This window comes from Stegastes partitus, unplaced genomic scaffold (assembly GCF_000690725.1).
Source record: "Stegastes partitus isolate 25-593 unplaced genomic scaffold, Stegastes_partitus-1.0.2 Scaffold294, whole genome shotgun sequence".
Classification (NCBI taxonomy): Eukaryota; Metazoa; Chordata; class Actinopteri; family Pomacentridae; genus Stegastes; species Stegastes partitus.
In genome coordinates this window covers 205,554-226,170 of record NW_007578025.1, presented here as the reverse complement: position 1 = coordinate 226,170, position 20,617 = coordinate 205,554, and the positions used below count along the sequence as shown (strand labels likewise).

The 20,617-nt window shown below is 44.1% G+C and overlaps 1 protein-coding gene across 1 annotated transcript in view; it reads left to right on the top strand.

Moving 5' to 3' along the window:
• LOC103358159 (MAM domain-containing glycosylphosphatidylinositol anchor protein 2) overlaps positions 1 to 20,617 on the top strand; it is a 266,805-nt gene that overhangs the window by 154,442 nt on the left and 91,746 nt on the right. The window contains exons 7-8 of the mRNA XM_008283011.1: positions 11,806 to 11,897; positions 11,977 to 12,214. Coding sequence (XP_008281233.1) covers positions 11,806 to 11,897; positions 11,977 to 12,214 — 330 coding nt within the window. The remainder of the gene's footprint in view (positions 1 to 11,805; positions 11,898 to 11,976; positions 12,215 to 20,617) is intronic.

Sequence of the window (20,617 nt, the reverse complement as noted above, 5' to 3'; positions counted from 1 at the left end):
AAACTGGAAGTGTTTCCTACTTCTGTGTTTCTTTCATAACAGTTTAGCTGTGTGGAAACAGAATGTGTTGTGTAATGACAGACAACGCCACCTCATGTGAGCTCTTCAATGCATGAATTCACTTTAGGAAACACGCAGTCGCCAAATATCCATTTACTTTTGAACCCCTGCAGAGTGGGCAGTGCAGGTTAAACAGGCTGCATCTCCCGCCCAGTTTCACCAACGCTGGCGTGAAAATATTCAAATTTAACATAAGAGTGTCCAAATCATTTATTGGGCAAGTTTGTAATGCTGAAGCACAGAAGCCACTTGTCCAAATTATTAATCTGGACCCTATTTTTGGCATTTCTGTGCTTCCATTACTAGTCAGCCAACATATATCAGCTCATACATTTTTTGCCCCAGGTGGTTGGTGGACTTGTGCAGACTCTCTGTGGTGGCATTTTATAGTCTACTTCCACTCCACATTAACTCTGGCCTTTAATACTGCAGCCGGTTCATGTCAAGCACAAATTAAGGGATGCCCGTCATATCTGCGCTGCGTTAAATACAGTTTGTACTGCAGTATCTACACTATATTATGTAATGTGCATATAATTTAGTCACATTTCATTGTAACTAAATTATAATTGAACCATGTAGGAATTCCAATAAGCAGTTCTGCTTTGTGTGAATCTCACATGTTGCTTCTTCTCCTTCGATCTCGGATGAAAATTAATGTCACACGTGAAGAAAAAAAAAAAAGGTGTCTTGTCTTAATTATGTTTGATGAATCATGCCGTACAGTTGCTTCACTGGCAACTTTTTTTTTTGTTTTTTTTCTCTCTTCCTTGACATGATGCTTTGAAGTGAGCAGAAAAGGGAAATGGAAAGAGGATAAGCCGGGCTTGAGGCTCGAGCGCAGGCAGACCTTTAGTTGCTCTTTGTTTGATGTGTGTGTGTGTCTTTGTGTTTGCATCCCGCTTTGTGAGAACCGGGTTGAGTTTTAGACCGTCGTTGCGGGGACATTTTGTCTGATCCTCCTGTTCTCGTGTCCCCTTAAAGGTGCTGTTTGAAGGTTAAGACTTAGGTTAAGCACTAAGTTGTGATGGTTAAGGTTGGGGGCTAAGGGCAGGATATCAATGAACGTGTGTGAAAAAGAGACACACACACCGAGAGAGAGTAGCTTTGTGTGAGGTTTCCACACTCAAGAATGCAGCGATGCTCTGCCAGTAGCTGATATATGTGTAGGTGTACGAAATGTTTGGAATAGTAAGCACTTGGGAAGAAATGCAGGTCACCTCTCCGTGTGTGTGCAGATGCGTTGATATTCATGTGCATGTACTCCCTGTGTACATAAAATACCAAATCATCCGGTTCTGCTCCACTGAGTTCATTCTGCGTGTTTTGCAGGGTCACCCTGTGGCCTCGTCTTTGCCTATCTCAGCTTGTTCGCACTCCTCTCCAGTCCTTGAGAAGCCCGAACAAACTGCTGTTGCCAAAGGGGGCTGTGTATGTGAAAACACACATCTCGCCCCAGCAGATGGTAGTTTCGCTGGCCATACTGTCCCACCAGCCAGACTGCCTTCCAGGGCTTGGCCATCTCCACAGCCAGCCCAGCAGGCTACTGGCAGCACATCACCCTGCTGACAAGATCCTTTTTATGGATTAAGGGTCCGCAACACGTCTTCAAATGCAGGTCAATACCCTGCTTTTCTCTGCCACTCGAGCCTCTCCCCGGCGTGGACACCAGTTCGTGAAATATCCGCTGCGACAATGCAAAGCCAGTCTGCGCTGGTCGTTTCTCTGTTTGTGTGTGTGTTGCGTATCAAATATGAGTAGGCAGCCCTCAAATGGAGAATTGGTGGATTGAGACAGAACTGTCTGCGGAGGGTTTTGAAACGGGCAGCTGGCCTGGCATTTTGTTTTCATGTCTCCCTGCACACACAGCCGACTCCGTGCATGTGTTTCCCATCTTTTCGCAAAGCAGTGCCTTTTTTTTTTTTCTTCTCCTCTTCTTCTTCTTCTTCCCTCTGTGTGATGCAGAGAAATGAGCAGTCCTGTAGCTATCAAAGATTCAGAATCAAACGCTGCGGCGTTGTCGTCGGATTTTCCCCGACAATTCCTGCAGGAGTTCCTGACAAATGCAGGTATGAGGCTTTTACAAGCCGAGGCATCCATCAAGCCGACATACTAACATAGACACAGCTAATTGCGCACGCCCACACACATTTGAGCATAAATGCATACAAAGTCAAACAGCTACAAATTGTAACCCTGATTGGACGCTTGCTGTTATTTATAGAGAAGCAGAAATGCAATCTTTTCTCACCGTGGGCTCCTCGCCGATTATATTTAGACAGTTTGTTGGGGAGAAAACAAATCGTGACGTGAACGCCGTGTAAAAACCTCTCCGTCAGCTTGCGAATCAACATGTATGAATGACCCTTATCAAATTTGCTTTGGAATAAATTCTGGTCCAAAGTTGAATATATTTCCATTCATGAATGCCAGATTCAATGGCTGGATGGGCAGAACTGGCAGCGGCCGGCCTGTTTTCTTGTCCTGCTGCCCTAAAGACTGTCTGTGTGTGTATTTGTATGCAGGGTGATCGTACATGCATACGTACCGGCTTTGCAGCACGTGAATCCTTTTGGCAACAAATTAAAGCCGGAGGTCAGGCTGAAGGTTGAGAGCAGCGTTTAGGTCTAAGAACCGTCATGCGACGCGGTAAAGCTGCTGGTGCACGGGGAACGCGTGGGCGCTAATGTGGACGTGCACGGAGTTGATGCGAGGACAATGAAGGGTGCTCGGAACGCCTCGTGTGTTTTGTTGTTTTTTGTCGTTGTCCTTTTTTTTTTCCGTGTTTAACCTTGAGCCGCCGAGGCAGACGAGGAGAGTGGCAGTTTCTAGAGACATCCATCTGGCTCGGAGAGATGAGTTCGGCTTCACATGCTGATATTCTCCACAACAATGAACGGAGAGCACAGTGTGAAGCCTGCTGAGAGACGGACAGGCAGGACTGACTGAAAAATGAGATGGACTGATGGGTAGACGGGAGGATAATGATTCAGGCTGAGAGTGGAGAGAGAGAGAGACGCCTCTTTCTTCTCCAGCAGACAAAGGCAGAGTGAAAGCATAAGAGGGAGTGACGGCAAAAACACATTCAAACAGCTTCTTCTTTTTTTCCAGTTTTTGCCGTATATGTGTTTGCACGTTGAGTCTTTTCCATTACATCCTATGTGCTTGTCATAGCAAATATGTCAGGCCGGTGTGCATGTGCTACTAAGAAGCTCCCCAGAGGTGGTATTGTAATCCTGCCGTGTGACACGAGCTCTCTGTAGAAGAAGAAGACCTCAACCGGGGCTTTTCTCTTTGTGTGATTATCTGCGCTTTTCATGTACAGGCCACCCATTATTCCCACAGGCTATTAAAGCTATGGAGAATCAAAAAGGCTCACTACAGGCAAAAGCCCTTCAGTTTGCAAAAAAAAAAAGAGGGAACACAGGAGCAGTGTAATGCGTATGGTAATGATCCAAAAGAATACCTTTAATATCCACCACATCACCATTGAACTGCATGCAGCCTCTCCAGGCAAAATGGGATGTAAGCAAATGTAAGAACAAACAGAAGCCCCGGTTCGTGTCTCTCTCTATGCTACCTTGAAGAAAGTAGCTCCTGCAGTATACTGCTTTACTTCTTGGTGTGTTGCCACAGTCAAGGTTCAATGACAGGAAGCTGTGACGATGATAAAACGGGGACCAGCTTCCAAAAATCCATCAATAATGCATGCGTGCATGTGTTGACTTGTGTTTTATGCTCCAAAATCTGTGATGCAGACGTTGCTTTTTAAAAAAAATATCCGTGTATTTCCTTGATATTTGGACTTGAATTGATACCACACAGATGCAGCTAAAACACTGTGGCATGTTGTAAATTAATCTCCCCTCTGAGCCCTTAATATTTAGCATATGGCGCAGACAGTAAACACGAGCTTCATAAAGCCTATAATGGTGCATATTTGCTGGCTTTGACAGCTTTAATTTAACTTTGTGCTGCAATTTTAGTGACAGCGCTTTGAGGTGTTGTTGTTTTTAAAATCCCCGTGGAGTCGAAGCGATCTCATGGGATTGCGTATAAATAGCACGCCACTTCAAGAGCGCTTTGCGTGCAAGCGTCTCTGCGCATTTTCAGCTTTTTGCATGTGATTTAACACCGTTTATTACCCGTATGGTTCCACTGTGAAGAAACTCTGTCATTTTAAGTACAGCATTTTACCAACAAAACATCCTGTTGTGTGAGATAAAGTTCCTGATAAACATAAAGGTGGGATTGTTTGGTGAAGCAGGGAAATGCTGAAGTTTCTCTGTGTATTGTAAGTTAGCACAAACTGCATGGAAATGACACAAGAGAAGCAAAAAATCTGCAGCGATAACACACGAAAATGTGCTCTGAGTTTGTCACAGAACAAGAAATCTGGTGTTAATCACAGAGCTACATTTCAAAAGAATAAAAATACATCCGTGTGTGTAAGATAATCAGTATTTTCTGTTCTACTGAAGGTGCAGATTGACAACCTTCCCAACCATGCTCTGGTTAGACTGGATTTGAAACAACAACGTGTACTACTGCGGACAAAGTTTCCTAAACTAAGCACACAAGACGGGTTGCAGTCATTCGTTTGCGCGCACTGCCAACGATGGCACCAGGTGTCGACAGGATGGACGGATGAAGGTCAGGGACGGAGTTAGTATCTGTGAATCCCAGCGAGGAAAGTTTGTGAAACTACTCGGTGGAAAAAAGGTCAGTGCAGAGGCGGGGTGTTGGTTCTGATTCTCAGCTCCGGCATCGACGTGGCTCTTCACAAAATCAGCCCACTTCTTCTTGATCATTCACAGGAAGTTTAAATAAGGAGAGCAAGCTGTTGTGCCGACTTCAGTATCCACGGGTGATGCATTTGCAAGCTGTAGGCTGTAGGAGGTGCAGTAACTGGGGTTTGACCACTGAGGCTAATGGTTGTATGGCAAAGTATGGCTCAGGTGAGCAACAATGTCTGCTCCGCCCAAAAAGTTATAAACACAAGACTGATGAAAATAAACTGGTCCAGAACTCAGTGCTACAGAGTTATTTTCTGACATGTAGAATGCATTTAGAAGCAAATCTCTAGCTGTCCTTTACAAGGGCATAAAGGACATTAGCATATTCTTTGTGTCCCATTTCATTATAGCAGCCTAATGATCGCTTCTCTAAAATTTTTTTAAAAAATGATCTCCATAAAGGTTGGTGTCAGAGCTCATCCTTGACCTTGGAAACAATCTGACTCACTTGTTCCAGACTTTTCAGGTCAGCGCATAAGGTTTGGCAAGTGGTCGGTGTTACCCAGGTATTCTACTTCCTGTTCCGCCTTCATGTTAAAGAGGACAAATCAGTTTTCCTAACTAATTCTAATCACTAAATAAAGTCGTGGGGGATTCGTGCAGCTGCTGACTGCCTGAAATCGTTCCAAGCCAGGAGACCAATCCCAAGAACGCATAATGAAAATGCTCCGGTTCAAGACGACTTTCTTCTATGATGTAACCGTCGCCATGGTTTCAAGCTGCAAACGCTGGTAGAGTCTAGACCGACCATGAAAAACCTTCATCTGTGAACCTGGCCTATTCACACAGTCTGCTGTACAGCTCATTGAGAAGCAGCTCCGAGTAATAAAATACAATAAAGCGAGCAGACCATGACTTTAAATGCACATAATGCCATTTATTTGATACTTTCAGAAGCTAACAGCAATAAAAAAAACTAAAATTTCAAAGGGTAGAAATGCAAAAATACAACAATTAGTCAACGGTTAAATGATTGCATTCCTGTTTTGTTTATTCTAACAACCTGTTTGGATGCTGTGAGGTGTGTCGGACGTTCTTGCAGATGTTTCATGACGTCAAAGAGAAACGTGAGCTTCACCTCTCTCAGGTTCTGCTGCAGTCCTCGTTGCGCATTATCAGTGTTAGGGGACTTAAAAAGACTCCCCAGGCAGTTAATGAGCGCATGTTTGCAGTCTGAACCGTCCCCATTTGGGTTTCCTATATTATAGTCACGTTTCCTGGCAGATCTAATGCTTCTTAATGTTCTCCAACAGTTAGCAAGCACATCCATGAGCGTCTTAAGAGAAACCCCAACAGTATTTATCACCAGTTAGACCAGGTGGAGCCACAGATGGCGTGACGTGTTGGTGATCCGCTTCATTGACCTTTCAGCGTCCTATCTGGTCCAAGCGAAAAAAAAAAGTCTATGTATGAAAAAAAACTTGTTTCAGCTGCATTGATCCACAAACATCCACTAAACCCTCCAAAACTCTGCAACAAACCCGGAGCTTCTCCCCGCGCTCACTCCTCTGTTCCTGTAGGCTTTGTGACTGTGCATTCCAGCGTCTCCTGCTCGCTCGCCACGATCACATCCCCGTTTCAAGCCATCCACAACATATCCGCGGTGAAGGAATTGTCAGGTTGCCGCGTACGCCGCTGTCGGAAAGCTTAGCGCAGCATTTGCAGGCTTCAAACCGCGCCGGTTGTATCCTAAAATCTACACAATCCTCGCTACACATGTAAGAAGGTGACTGGAGCCTTGACAATAAAGCCTGGGTGACATTTCTGACAGCTTTGGGGGAAAAAAAAAAAAAAAAAAGTGGACCTTGAGTTGAGATATTTTTCTCAAACTTTCCAAAGGTTCCTCCGCAGAAGGCTGCAACTGTTTACTCACAATCTACGCACATTAGGTCTCGTGTAAGATATTAATGATGTTGTGAAAATTGTGCAACAGTAGTCGGAGACACAGTTTACCTCCTTCAAATGGGAAAGTTCTGTTTCCAAGCAGAGCTTTCATTAAAGATTCATGCCGCTCCTCATTCCTCGGTTATCAGGACCGAGGAGGGAAAGAGTGACAACCGATAAAGTCTTCCAACTCTGCACTTCTCACCTCTCTTCGCAGTCCCTTTTTAAAAAAAGATTCTCTGCCATGCATAAAGGAACAGGAGCGACTTGAGTCAGCTGCTGTCCGGCAAAAAAATTTACTACATCCAGGGGAAGTAATGCCCACTTATCTCTGTTGTACACAAATGTAGTCGATTTGCAGGAATGCCGACTCGCGTATTCAATATTTATGGTGGGATAAAATGGCAGGAAAGGATTTTTTATTTTTTTTTGAATGGCGGAGACAGGGAGGGAACCGATTCTGAAATATGCATGAGTGCACATATGCAGCTGCCGTGCAGGAAAACGAGGGAAGGCTGAGTCACCACCAGCCAAAATCTGGCAAAAGTAGGCAACGAAAAAGTGGCCGTAAAGATTTAATCAGACTCCCAGTTTAGCTGAAAGTTAATCTGCGTGTAAGCAATAAGAGACGATGGATTTTCAAATCAATATCTGAGACGCTGCGATGCATTCATCATCCTCGCTACCGACTCCGTTTTCTGCATTGACCTCTCAATCACAGGAATCACAGCGTTTGGTTAAAGCGAGCTGTTATTTTATGAAAATAAAGCAGATTAACATGATATTGGTGCGATAACACGGCGAGTCTTCCTGTTTTGTTGCTATTATCATATATATTAAAAAGTGGAGCTCGGCCACGCGGGTCAGCGTGGACTACACTCTCATCTGGACTTTGCTCGTGTCACAAATCAGTCCAGAATTGCTTAATTAAAACTATGCAAGTAGATGGAAAATACTATATATATGATAATTGAGTGGCTGCAGTGAAGAGAATGTTCTTGCTTTTATTAGCTGCACTGTCAAATAGGAACTGTATATTTATTAGGGCTGAATTATATGCAAAAATTCAATAATATTCTGATTATTTGGGGAAATAAAGTGATATGAGAAACTATTTTGGGGGATTTATTTCCAGTAAAACATCTAAAAGCAGTGACGTTATGTTTCTGCGTTTCTGAGGAACAGGATTTGTGTTTCGAGCATCTTTGCGGCGCAACAATTCTGCATTTATAATCATATTTTGTGACTCATGTTCCTTTTATCAAAACATTACAGCTCCTGCAATTTGGATATTGCACCGGGACAGATTGTGGTTTTGATATTATTTTGATTAGTTCATGGCCGGGCTTTATAATTTCCCTTTTATTGTTCAGTTCTGTCTTAGTTTTGACATCAGTGAAACATACAAGCGAAGCCACATAATAAAAGATCCTTTATGCCTCGTGAAGCTGGCGGCTTATGAAGTTAGCATCTATTTAAATGATCATAAATGTTTTCATTATAGTTTTGATTTTCAGTCATGCACAGTTCTTGAATAATGTGACCAGTAAATACTTTTCTAAGAAAAGGATCCAGCTGAGTGTCCATGAAGGATTTTTTGTTTGTTTTGTTGTGTTTTTCTTTTTTGCTTTGCAAAAGCTTCTGGTTGAAAATCTCTGAACCTTTTGGGCTTTGGTCTCGTCATTGTCGCTCCGTTTCAGGCAGCCAATCATGTTTCCTCAGTTCTGCAGTTCCACTGTTGTTTTCAGTCACATTTCTTTTGTCTTTTTGTTCCTGCAATGTTCTTCTAAAGCAGGATAACCTTCCTTTAAGATGTTCAGAAACATACCCTGACGTTCTTAAAGCGTTTTGAAAATGTTTTGTTAAATTAATAATGTCCCCAAGACAACCTCAGAACATCCCAGACAACATCTCCTACCCTTGGTAATATATAACATTACAGGAATGTTTGATAAGAAACTTTTTACGTCTTGTTTTGAGAATGTTCCCTCTTGTCTTATCACATCTTGTAGCCTGTAGCCATGACGACGTCCTTAAACATCCTGTTTAAACATTTTGTCTTCGTGAGCTTTTAAACTTGCAGGAACATTATTTGAAATGATAAATATCCTGACAACATTCTTTGAACATTAAAAAAAAAGCAGATTGGGTAATGCTAGCCAATGATGTGGGACGATTTCCTGCTCGGTGTGACGTTACCCCGGCAACCAAGAAGATGGAGGAGAAGCTTTGCATCCATCCTGATGCTTGTTTGCGTGGAAACAGGAAACTAAAGCCACATGTTGTCCAGTAGATTTATTCCACATAAACACTATATGGACACGTAGCCTTTAAAAAAAAGCAAAGCCTGAGCACATTTCATGCACAAAGACAATCCAGAGAGCTTTAAACAGTGCATTAAAATGTTCAAAAAGAACAAAAAAAACAGTAGAAAAATAAAAGAAAGTGTGCTTTAGTTCAATTGCAGGCATGTTTACATCAGAACTTCCTGAATAAGTGAAGGTGGTACATTTAAAAGAACCTTGAAAATCCATTTTAAGTTTGCCAACAGCAGCGTTTCACTGTGCTGCCTGTGGGTCAACTTCAGGGTTTCAAAGTGGATGGCAGATAGGAACAAAGAGATTTTTATGTTAAAATAAAAGAAAAAGTTGAAATATTAAAAATGCACAGCTCCACATGGCCTCAGCTATTACATCTAGAAGTGTAATATTGTCCACCGAGCGGTGATACGACTGCGGGGCCCCTTTAAAGTTTGATTCATGACATCCTGTGGTCACTTAAGTGTATCTACACAGCAGCAGAATGTTAATACATCTTCCCCCCCGAAAGGTAGAGTTTTGAAAAAAAAAGAGCCTGAGCAGACCGACTTTGTGTTTTGTGCCGATAACGCCGCCGCCGCTGTGATGTTACATAAAAACTGAACATTTACTCGTGAAGCTAATGTAAAATTCAGGCATATCTGGAGTAGTGACCCACAATGAGCGAATGCATATTTAACGCTACGTCGGTGGAGAAATCAGCCGGGATTGATCTGTCAGGCCGAGTCGGTATCTGATGAAGGGGCTGCACGCGTAACTTGTTTTGACAGTAAACAGGGAGAGAAAAGTCGAAACGATAGCGAAGGTGTTCTGTGATTTTTCGGCGGCAAACTGTGAAACCGCTCTCTCTCTCTCTGTGATGTTCGGAGACAAACGTTGGAGCAGAAACGTGGAGAAATCCCTCCTCCGAGTCGCTCGTGTCGAAAGTGAGATCTCGACAAAAAAAAAACACGTGAACATCCGGTTGAAAGATTAGCAGAGAGGCGCGCCAAAGACCGACATCTTCCCCCGAACAAAGATTAAATCTGACCTCGCGGTAAAAGCAGGTCTGTCGGATTCCCGCTTGTGGTACAGTTTTGCTAAGCTGCGAGAAGAATGTACGAGCTGCAGGAATGTTAAAAAAAAAAAAGAGGTTCGCAGTTAATCCAAATGTTTATCCGCTGTCACCTGTGACAGCGCAGCGACTCACTCAGATGTGCACGAGCGTGTGTGCGTGGATAAGATAATACTTTCTTAAGAAGCGGCTACCAACTCTGCTTAGGATGTCAGCGAGACACAAAAGCCTTTCCAACCTGTCAAGATTTAACCACAAGTCTGTCTCGGGAGGGTTTTCCGCCGCCTGACACGTATGATGGCGCTAAAATATGAGTTTTTCCTCACAGATACGCTCCTTCCACCGCGGACTTCATGTTCTCTCATTAACCTTCTTCTGTACGCGTTGGAGGAAATTGAATCTCGGCATCCGTGCGGTAGATGTACACGGCGACGCGAGGCGAACATGAGCTGCTGGTAATGCCTCGTATTTTGTATCCATAAAGGTCACAGATGTACGCTGCACGCCGCATTACGCCAATAGTCACAGTTTCCATGCCAGTGCTATTGAATTATATACCGTGCTGCTGATTGGCAGTAGGAGAAAAAAAAAAACAGAATATATGGAGAATGAATGCAAATGCACAGCGCTGTTTGGAGAGCGTCGACATGATTGTAATATTTGTATCTGACACGCGTCAGAAATAGGATTCTCTGCCTGCCGACGCTGATTTCAAACGTGAGGAGGAAGACGGTGTCAAGGAGGCGTGTGTCACTCGTCTCCCCTTCAATGTGCAGCTTGGCAGGCATCACAATGTTTTGCACATTCAATTTCCTGTGTTTAAATCTGACACGCAGGTTTTGTTTTCGTTTTCCCTTTACCAAACTGAATATGATAATGTCACTTGGGAATTGCTAGATGAAAAGATTTCCATGGTGCCGTCAGCTTTTTTTTTCGCAGAGGAGATGAATTGAACAGTAGACGCAGGGTTTGGAACCAATACAGCATGCATTATAATGAAATCATCTTCTTTTTTTTTTTTTTTCTTCCCCCCGTTCAGAGAAGCTAGGCTTTGAAAATGGAGTTTGCAAACCAAATTGGATTAGAAATGGTGGATATTTTGTTAGGTATCTCTCCAATTTCACAGCGTGTGTGTGTGTGTGTGTGTGTTTGGGTTTGTGTGCTTCCGCGGCGTCGGATTCTTCACTCTGTAGCTTTCAATATTAATGCCGCTTCAAAGCTTTAGTCTTTTAAAACAGACACATGATTCTGCTTCATCTGTTCTCTGTTTGACCCCACGGCTGCATCAAAAGGTAAAGTTCCAATTGTAGCCGAGCAGCTCCGGTTTGTCCCGTCATTGTCTGCTCTCCCACTTCTGGATGAAACCACTTTGATGATTTCACCAGAAGAGACACATCGAGACGAGTGAAAAAATCGTCTTTTTGCTCAGATCAGTTATTTCAGGCTCGATGTAGACTCTTGTGCGAGCAGGTGACACATTCGTTCTCCGGAGATGGATAACAGCGAATCACAGCTCAAGTGTGGACATTAAGCGAAGTAAAAAAAATCTTGTTTTTAAAAAATCCATAAAACTCTGTCTTTGGGATTACATCTTTAAAAAAAAACCCACATCGATTTGACAACTGAGCCGTAACCTACAGTGAACGTCTCAGGGTTTGTTCCAAGAGTTAACAGATTAATTTTCCCTTCACAGCTCTGAAGAAGGGACGGTTCTGGATCACCCCCGACCCCTACCACAACGACGACAACATCCAGATCGGACGTGAAGTCAAGATTTCCTGCCAGGTACGCTCACACAGACAGGCAGGTTTGAAGTTAAATTAGGTGAATCGTCAGCGTAACCTGAAGAGTTTCTGCGTGGCAGGTGGAGGCGACGCCTCCGGAGGAGCTGACGTTCAGCTGGCTGAAGAACGGCCGAGCCCTGCGCAGCTCCGAGCGGATGGTCATCACCCAGACGGACCCCGACATCTCGCCCGGGACCACCAACCTGGACATCATCGACCTCAAGTTCACCGACTTTGGCACGTACACCTGCGTGGCGGCGCTGAAGGGCGGCGGCATCCCCGAGATCAGCATCGACGTCAACATCTCCTCCACAACTGGTGAGCCTCACACCCCCGTGTGCCAGAGACTCATCTACACACCTCCCCCCCGCAACACACACTCACAGCGACGGCACACACACACACACACACCGACGGTCGACTTTTTAAAGAAACACTCTTAGTTTGTCGGCTTTCCTATCAGTCCTGTCAGTTTTAATCTCATCTGACAATCCAGAATGACTGTTAAAACCTGTTCTTTTCGGTACAAACTGAGGATAAAACCCTCTAACGGTGACAGTGTGGTATCATTAGGGGTGTAACGGTACGCCAACATTCGGTAGTTTCGTTGGTTCTGTGTTCCCTCTGAGCAAAACAGTTCCAGAAGTCTGCACAGGTCAATATACTTGCACCTCCGGAACGCAAACTGTAGCGCTCGAGTGCTGCGAGGATCGTTTCAGCATCGCACCGGTTGTTGCCGAGCAGCTAAAGCATGCTAGCTCGGTTAGCACGGTGCCACAATGTGTGAAGTCAAACTACATGTTGAGTTTTAACTGATCTTCCTGCGATGTGCGGGTAAATAAACGAGCCAACATGTGGAGCAGCTGTAAAGACATCACTTGTTTTGGACGCTTCCAATAAAGTTTATTCAACCAAGTTAGACGCAGCTTCAGTGTTGACGAAGACAGAAAGACGGAGCCACTTTGTGCAGACGTTATTATTTAATTAAAGCTATTTATGAACAGGTTGAACAGTAACTCAGTACATCTTGAGTCAGACATTGAGCCATTTGTACTTAACTTGAATATTTCCATCCTCTGCTGCTCTGTACTTTCTCTCCGCTGCAGAGCGGTTTCTGCTTCGCTGCATTGATTTAATAACTTTAGTTCCTTTGCATACTTAGTGCAATAATACAGAATATAATCAACGAATAGATTATCGTGTAATATTGTGTATTAACACAGAAGTTAGTTGAACCCTGAGGGGACCGTTACACCCCTAAATGTAATCATTGTCACTGTTAAGCCACATGTTCTTATGAGCAGCTAATGAGCATTTACAGCTGACAGGTGCAGGAATAACAAGCAATCTGATGAAAGAAGGGTTCATTCACCCAAATCCTAAAAGTTTCACATGTAAGAAACCGTTTTGGCTTCATCTGCTGAGGTTATCAAGAAATCTGTACCCCGATATAATAGAGGTGAACGGAGCGCTGTCCTTAGTGTCTACATTATTTTGCGTTGTTTTCTTCGTATTTTAAGTGTCAGGAAATAGTTTATAACAAAGGCCAGATGATATTAAGGTTTCAGGATGATTCAGATATTTAGGAAGAAGCATGTTATATTAAAAAAATAAATAAAATCTGCAAACTTACACCATTCATCAAACTGTAAAAACAAAAAGTTCTGACAGTCCTTGATCCGCTCCTCTGTGATGTTTTGTCGGAAAACTTAACCAAAACCAATCTTAACGTGTTTGATGTTTAATCACTTTATCCTTCATGTCTCATCTAAAAGTTAAGCCAAAAAATAAACAGTTTGAACCTGATTCTGTGTGATACAAAAACAATAATGAGCTTCTTGGCACAGATGTGAAGCCATTAGTGACTCAGCCGCCATCAACAGACACGAATTCTGTGACTTCTTCGGCTGAACTGCAGGTAGTGTTTAGGAGACAGCTATGGAAGCAAATTAAAAACATAAGGGATAAAATATCTAAAGCATTTGGAGTACAGCAGGTTTTTTCCAGTATTGGTGACACCTCTTGTATCCCAAATGGGTGCAATGAAAAATGAGCCCACAGTTAGTTAAAATGTGAGCAAATAAAATACCATCACCTGTGTTGTGTCTGTGGGCTTTTTTTTTTTTTTTAGCAGAAATCTTTCAAAGGCAGGAGATGAAGCAAAAACTATCCTTCTGTGATTTGGGTGGATTGAACCTTTACTGACTAAAAATTCCAGTAACCTGTCCTAGAAAGTACAGAAGCCGAGAGCGGTCATGGCCGCACATTTTTTTAAACGCCGTTTTCTTCACGGCGTTTGTTTTCCCGAGATAACGAGATAATTATCCCGTTGACAGTTTGGGCTGTCACTTCAGCCTTCATCAGAAGTTGTCGGACTTCCTGGTGTGACGTATCTTATATAGACAGCTGACCGGGAACTCCGACATGACGTGTCATGAGAACAGCTGACAGCTTACAATGAAGCGCTGGTGCCCGGTCTCGTCTGTCCTCCGGCCCCCCGGATTCCATCCTGGACCGGGCACGAGCGGGCAAACACAAACACCAATTATCTTGTTATCTCGAGAAAACGAAGTTGATTATCTCGAGATAAATTAACTCGTTATCTCGAGAAAACGGCGAAGAAAGAACAGAAAACGACTGCTCTCGGCTTCCGTAAGAAAGTGTTTCTTTCCTTTTTTTTTTCCCCTGCGCACACTCTTGTGTTTCAGTACCGACGACACCACACCTGTTCAATCGGACTCCTGTGAACCGAAAACCGACTCCATCAGCCCGACTAATCCGACACTAAACATCCATCGTCCTCCCATCTAATTGGCTGCTTCCACCACTAACGCCTTGCACACGGCATGTTAATAACACGACATACCCAGTCCACCTTGTCTACCGAGCCGCATCATTCTGGTTTCAATCATGGCATGTCGAGCCGTAATCTCAAAGAAAGCAGAGAAGCGCCACGGCGCAGCCTCTCGGATCCTCTCTCCGCTGCTCTATTGTACATGGGGGTTGTTTTAGGGAAAAAAAAGAAGACGTAGGTGCTTAGAAAACAGAGCCAGCGCTCAATCAAAGCAGCAAATCTACTGTCAAACATCTATTCTTCCCATCTATTGTTTTTTTTTTTTAGATTTTAACATCAGTCAACACCCTCCCTGTCAGATGTTATAAGAAAAGAAGCCTCGAAGTACATCACAGGCAACAAGAAAGGGAGCCTGCTGTTTCAGAAGATTGCTCTGTAGCACATTTAGTGAATACGCTTTTGTGCTTACTCACTTTCTGCGGGCTTGAAATGCAGTGGTTAAGATTGTGAAGGGTTTTTTTTTTTTTTAATCTGTTGTGCAATCAATGTGCGTGGTAATGCGCCCAGAGATCCTCCTGTTTTCACCCCTCGCTCATCCCAGATTCCCAGATCTTCCCATGCAGGAGGGGATTCCTGCTGCTGCTGCTGAGTCGATATGTGTTTTGAGCTTCCCGGCATGTGTCGGGTGCTGATAAGTGACTTTTTCGAGCTGTGTGATGTTTTGCAACTTGCTGGTGATTGGGTTCGTGGCGAGCTTTATTTCCCCCCGCATCGACAGACGCTGGTTCACACACCCTTACCTGCTTTTCTTGTTTTTCACACACACACACACACACCTCGCTGCCACTCACAGCACGAACATGAAAGCAGTGTGTCGACCTTGGGTGCATAATTATTGTTAGATAATCCTTTGATAATCCCTGCGCTATAAAACAGTGGGATCAATCGCATCTGCCAAGATTGTTTCCTCATTATCTTTTAAGTAGTGCAGTCTTTTCTTTTGGAGTGCCTGGGCGATGCCAATCCATTAACACAGATCCTTTAATGTGCAAAAAAAAAAAAAAAACCCCACCAAAAATACCGCCGCCGTCTGACTGAGGAAATAACCGAGGAAATGACTGACTCCATTGTGATCATATGAAATGAAAGTTTTCCTTAAGGCTTAGATTTGATTGCTTCTTAAGCTTTCATTGTTCCACCCGGATGTGTGGGTACGAAATAGTATGAAAGAGTTGCGTTGTCACAGAGCTGTTCCTGTCACAGGAAATAACACGGCGAATTTTGTTTCTGCCGCTTACAATTCCTGCCGCTTTACCTGGATGTGACGGGGAGGCGGGTGGGGGGAGGCTGTTTGCCGGAGAGCGCCTGTTGTGTTGCAGCTTTTCTTTCCGTCAGATTGATGCCGCGAATCAGAGGAGCGTCTGCTGCTGCTGTGTGCTAAAGCGCCTTGTGCCTCTGCCCCGCCGTACGCCTGCAGCCTGTTATGGGGTGAATAAGCCCCGTTTTTGTTCCTCTGCCTGTTCTCCTGAAGGGGGAGAAAGCCCGAGCCGCAATTAGAAGTCTTAATAAAAGTGTTTAGAGGAGATTACGCTGCAGGTCTGCCAGGGGTTTCGTGCCGGGGAAGTGGTTGGAAAGCGTTTGAGCCTGAAGTGTTCGAACGCTGCGGAGCTCGCTGGCTGTTTCAACACCGGCAAACCGGGGCTTCAGCCTCGGCCCGGCCCGGCTCGACTTTAAGAAAGAGAACGTTTATTATCTTCCAATCTTTTCAGATTTTCTCCCGTTTGCAAAACAGCGCCGATATTTACCGGCTCGTTAAATAAGCTGCTGCTTCTTTCGGCGGGGTGTTTCCAGGCCTGATGCTTATTTATGAGCGTGGGGTCTGAAAAACCAGGACACGGACCTCCCCTTTGGATACTGTCGAGATTAGGAAGCAACAGGGACAGCTGAAAGGAGCATTAGTGTAAAACATCCCATAAACTTCTAACAGGAACTCGCAAATTAATCCTTTCATTAGCCCGCTTGTGTTGAATGTGTTCTGTTTTTTTTTTGTGGGTGTGTCTCGCCGGATTATTGTTGGATGATTATTGTCACTCTGCGGCTGTGAAAAATGTTATTTGGATTCAGTTTGGAACCACCATCGGGACGTTTTAGAGATAAAATTTTAATAGCATGTCGAGTTATTACGGATGGATTCTTGACATTTAAAGCCAGTTTTCAACACTCGCTGATCGCCGATAAGCTGATACCCGCTTATTGCGCTCGCTGTATCATAATTACTGTAACTGCATCACGGGTTGCGGCGTTGATGCGTTTTTTTTAGATCCGGCGGACGACCGAAGTTCATCCCCGGTCTGATTGATGATCGCAAAGTAAGTGTTGAGATTGAAAGTCACCTCTCTGGTGGCGGGGATAAATCCTTCCTTGATGAGTCCCTCAATTAGCACCCCGCTCACACCTGAAATCCTGGCACCACCCAGTGTTTCTGTCAATCTTACGAATCGCTGCAGTTAATGAATTAAGCAAATCAATTAAGTGCTCAGTTGATTAAAAAATGAGCTGGTTTAATAAACACAACTCTTTTTTTTTTCCTGAAACAAAGACTCACGAGGAGCTTCTCAGGCCCTTTTTGTTTTATTCTCCTTTCATACTTCCTGTTGGCCGTTTGAGTCTGATTCGCTGTGAGCCGTCGTCATCATCATCGCGGTGACCGAGCCGCATGTGACCGTAATAGGGGCAGCGTGACCGCCGGCTGTCCACCGGCGCTGACGTGCTTGTTTCAGCAGTAAATTCACTGACCCTGATAAAGAGGAACCTGGTCTGAACCCTGACTCACCTAAAGGGTGCAAAAGGCTCAACTGCTGTTTGGTGGCTGTGAATGCAAACAAGTTGGTGTTTTTTTTTTTTCTTTCTGTCACGTCAAGAGATGCTAAATTTTCATGGGATGCGGCGCGTCGCTGCTGATGCCGGTCGCATTTCCATTCTGCTTTGTGGCGCAACTGGCTGCACGGAAACATATTCAGAAAACTGTCCTCCAAGAGGGGCATCTGGTTTTTGTTGCTGTCAAAAGTTTGAATAGATGCCATTTGATTTGAGATTAAAGAGCCCATATTCTGCTTCTTGGGTTTCAGTGAGTTAGAAAGCTGCTTTTTTTTTAGTGCATTTAAAAGATCTGCAAACTTACGAAGCCCAAAGAGAGTCATTCTGCCCCGTAGAAAACCTGCTTTGAAGTCCAGACTTCTCTTCTGTTACTTATCTACATCACCATGTAACACATTCGCGTAACACCTGCCTTGTAGCTAGTTTTACCCTCAAACCATAGACTGTATAAAAGATGGACGTAGCAACCGGCCCTGAAAAATGAAGCCAACCAGGAAGTGTCAAAAACCTGCGTCCGCTAGCTGCTGGCTCCATAAAGCCCTGGCTCCCATAGACTGGAATTGGAAAAGAAGTGATCACAGATCATGAAATCCTGCATTCCTCCAGCTCAGTATTTTTTTCTTATTAGTTTTCATGGTCAAGTCCAGAGATCAGGTGGCCAATCTGAAAGTGAATCAATACTGAATTTTTTATAAATCGTCAACATTTTGCGGGGCAAGGGGCGTGGCTGGCTTGATTGACAGTCGGCAGCGACCATACAGACGAAGCGAGCAGAAGGCGGTAAATGTGGGCGGGCAGAGAGGGCCCGCCTCTCAATCCGTCTGACCAATCGCTGCTCCTATGGCTCCGCCCCCCTCTGACGATTTTTGCGTCACTGGCTCCAAAAATCCAAGATGTCAACCAGGAAGTAGCAAAACCCTGGCTTCATGTTCTCAGTGCAGAAACCAACAGGTAGCTACGTCCATCTTTTATACAGTCTATGCCTCAAACAAAGAAAGAGCAGCTTCCTCAGAGTCCAACTGCTTCTGCTGGAGCTACACCCCTCTACTTATACTCAGAAATCTTGGGTTACAGTTTACCAGTCAGTTGACCAATAAAATCAGAGTAGGAGGGCCTTTAAAGAGACATTCTTGTACGATATGGGACAACTTATGTGTTTTGAACATTAAAACACATGAACTTAGTCTACTAGACCTCGAAAGGACAACAATAAGCTTGAAAATGTGCAGAATATGAGGTCTTTAATTCCCCAGCTCTCCATTGTTGGCTTCATTCTTCAAACACTGGACTACACGATGCTGGTTGGGCTAAATCTACCACCTAGAAACTGAAGCATGCATGTGAGAAAAAGGATGCATCATGAACAGTACAGTTAAAATCTGGTGCATCTTTCCAAACATTGTACAGTATGAGGAAGATGTTGTGTTTTTGGAAACATTAAAGCATGTGAACCTATTCTGTAGATGTGCAGAATATGAGCTCTTTAATGTATGGAGCTGATCTGAACATGATGGAATAGTGGCTGGATGTGAAGCTGTTGTTCTTCTGAGGCCTTTTTGTGGGAAATTTGCATGTTCTCGTGTGTTTAAATCAGCCGTTGCTATGCCAGCGTGAAGTGTTGTCTGTCCTTCTGTGTTGACCCCGTGGTGAACCGGTGACCTGTTCAGGGTGAACCTCACCTCTTGCCAGCATCAGATGGGATGGAGTCCAGCCTCCCCATGACCCTCTGCAGGATAAAGCTGTGATAAATGATTTTCTGTTGGCGGTTCTCTAAACCCCGGCTCCTTGCTTCCTGTTGATGCGCCTGAAGCTTTCCGTTCTTGCACAGCTCATATCAAGTTCACACTGACAAAAGTTGCCGATTGTGATTGTTAATGTTCAAACACTGGAGTTTTTAAAGCTGAACCGTTCTGGCTAGTTGGTTGAAAGCAAAGTCTCTAGTCGAGTTTTACATGGAAATCTGAAGTTTTTAATTCCTACAAGCAGAGTGTTTGAATGGTGGTTGGAGAAGGTGGCCACAGCGTTCACCAACTTGACGTTGTGCTGTGCAGCTGAATGCAGACTCCTACGCAGAGCTGCCGCTACGTCTGGATGTCACAGACCAGCAAGAAACGGCAAAGCAGCAAAAACAGCTCGGCCCCGCTCGCCTTATCGGCAACGAGTTAAAGAAAATGCAGCCTTCACATATGTACCTCACAAACAACCAGATAGAAAGCTCGTCTGATCGAGCACGTTTTTAGAAAAGCACATTTTTTTCTGGCTGCTTTCATCACCATCCGTGGACACTGTGAACAAACGAGGCTGCACCGAAAATTAAAATATTTGTTTAAACTCATTTATACAAGAGACTAAAAAATATGGAGGATCAATAATAGAACGTTCTTTATTCAGTATTGTGAGGGGAAAACAGGCGGCAGTGGTCCTCATGGGCAGAGATGTTGTTGCTGTTTTGAATACCGTGATGGTGCGCTGAGCTTGTCTGGGATTTTAATTAATTTGTCTGAGCTACAGTACCTACAGCTAGAATTACCTGGCAGCATAATATCAGACATAGTCGCAGCGTAACGCAGGCTGGATTTGAAAACTACGTATTTACATAATAAACATCCTCCTGTTTGTGCTCGGGTGTCAAATGTGGTCTGAAAAATCTACCGAGAAGTCTGGGAATTTTAAACAGAAAGTGCGTAGGAACCCTGACAGGACTTGTTTTTGAAATGAATGCTGGGTGTTTAATATGCATTTGATGGCTCCCGTCATGATAGCACGCTAACAGACTGAGGCTACAGCTGCAGGCGGCATCCCCGCCAGCTGACGGAACCAGGGAAGTGTTCTTGTGCAGCAAGCGTAGCTGTTGGAGGTTGAATGCGTAGCTCTAAACTCTGTCAGAGCCTCGAGTCTTCAAATGCATCCCGTCAACATGTGCAGAAACGCTGTGATGTGATTATAGTTCAGGAGGTAAAGCTGCAACGATTAGCTGGAGCTGGTTATCGGTCAACCATTACATTAATTACCAGTCGTATTAATAATCGATTCATCAGTTTGACAAGTTT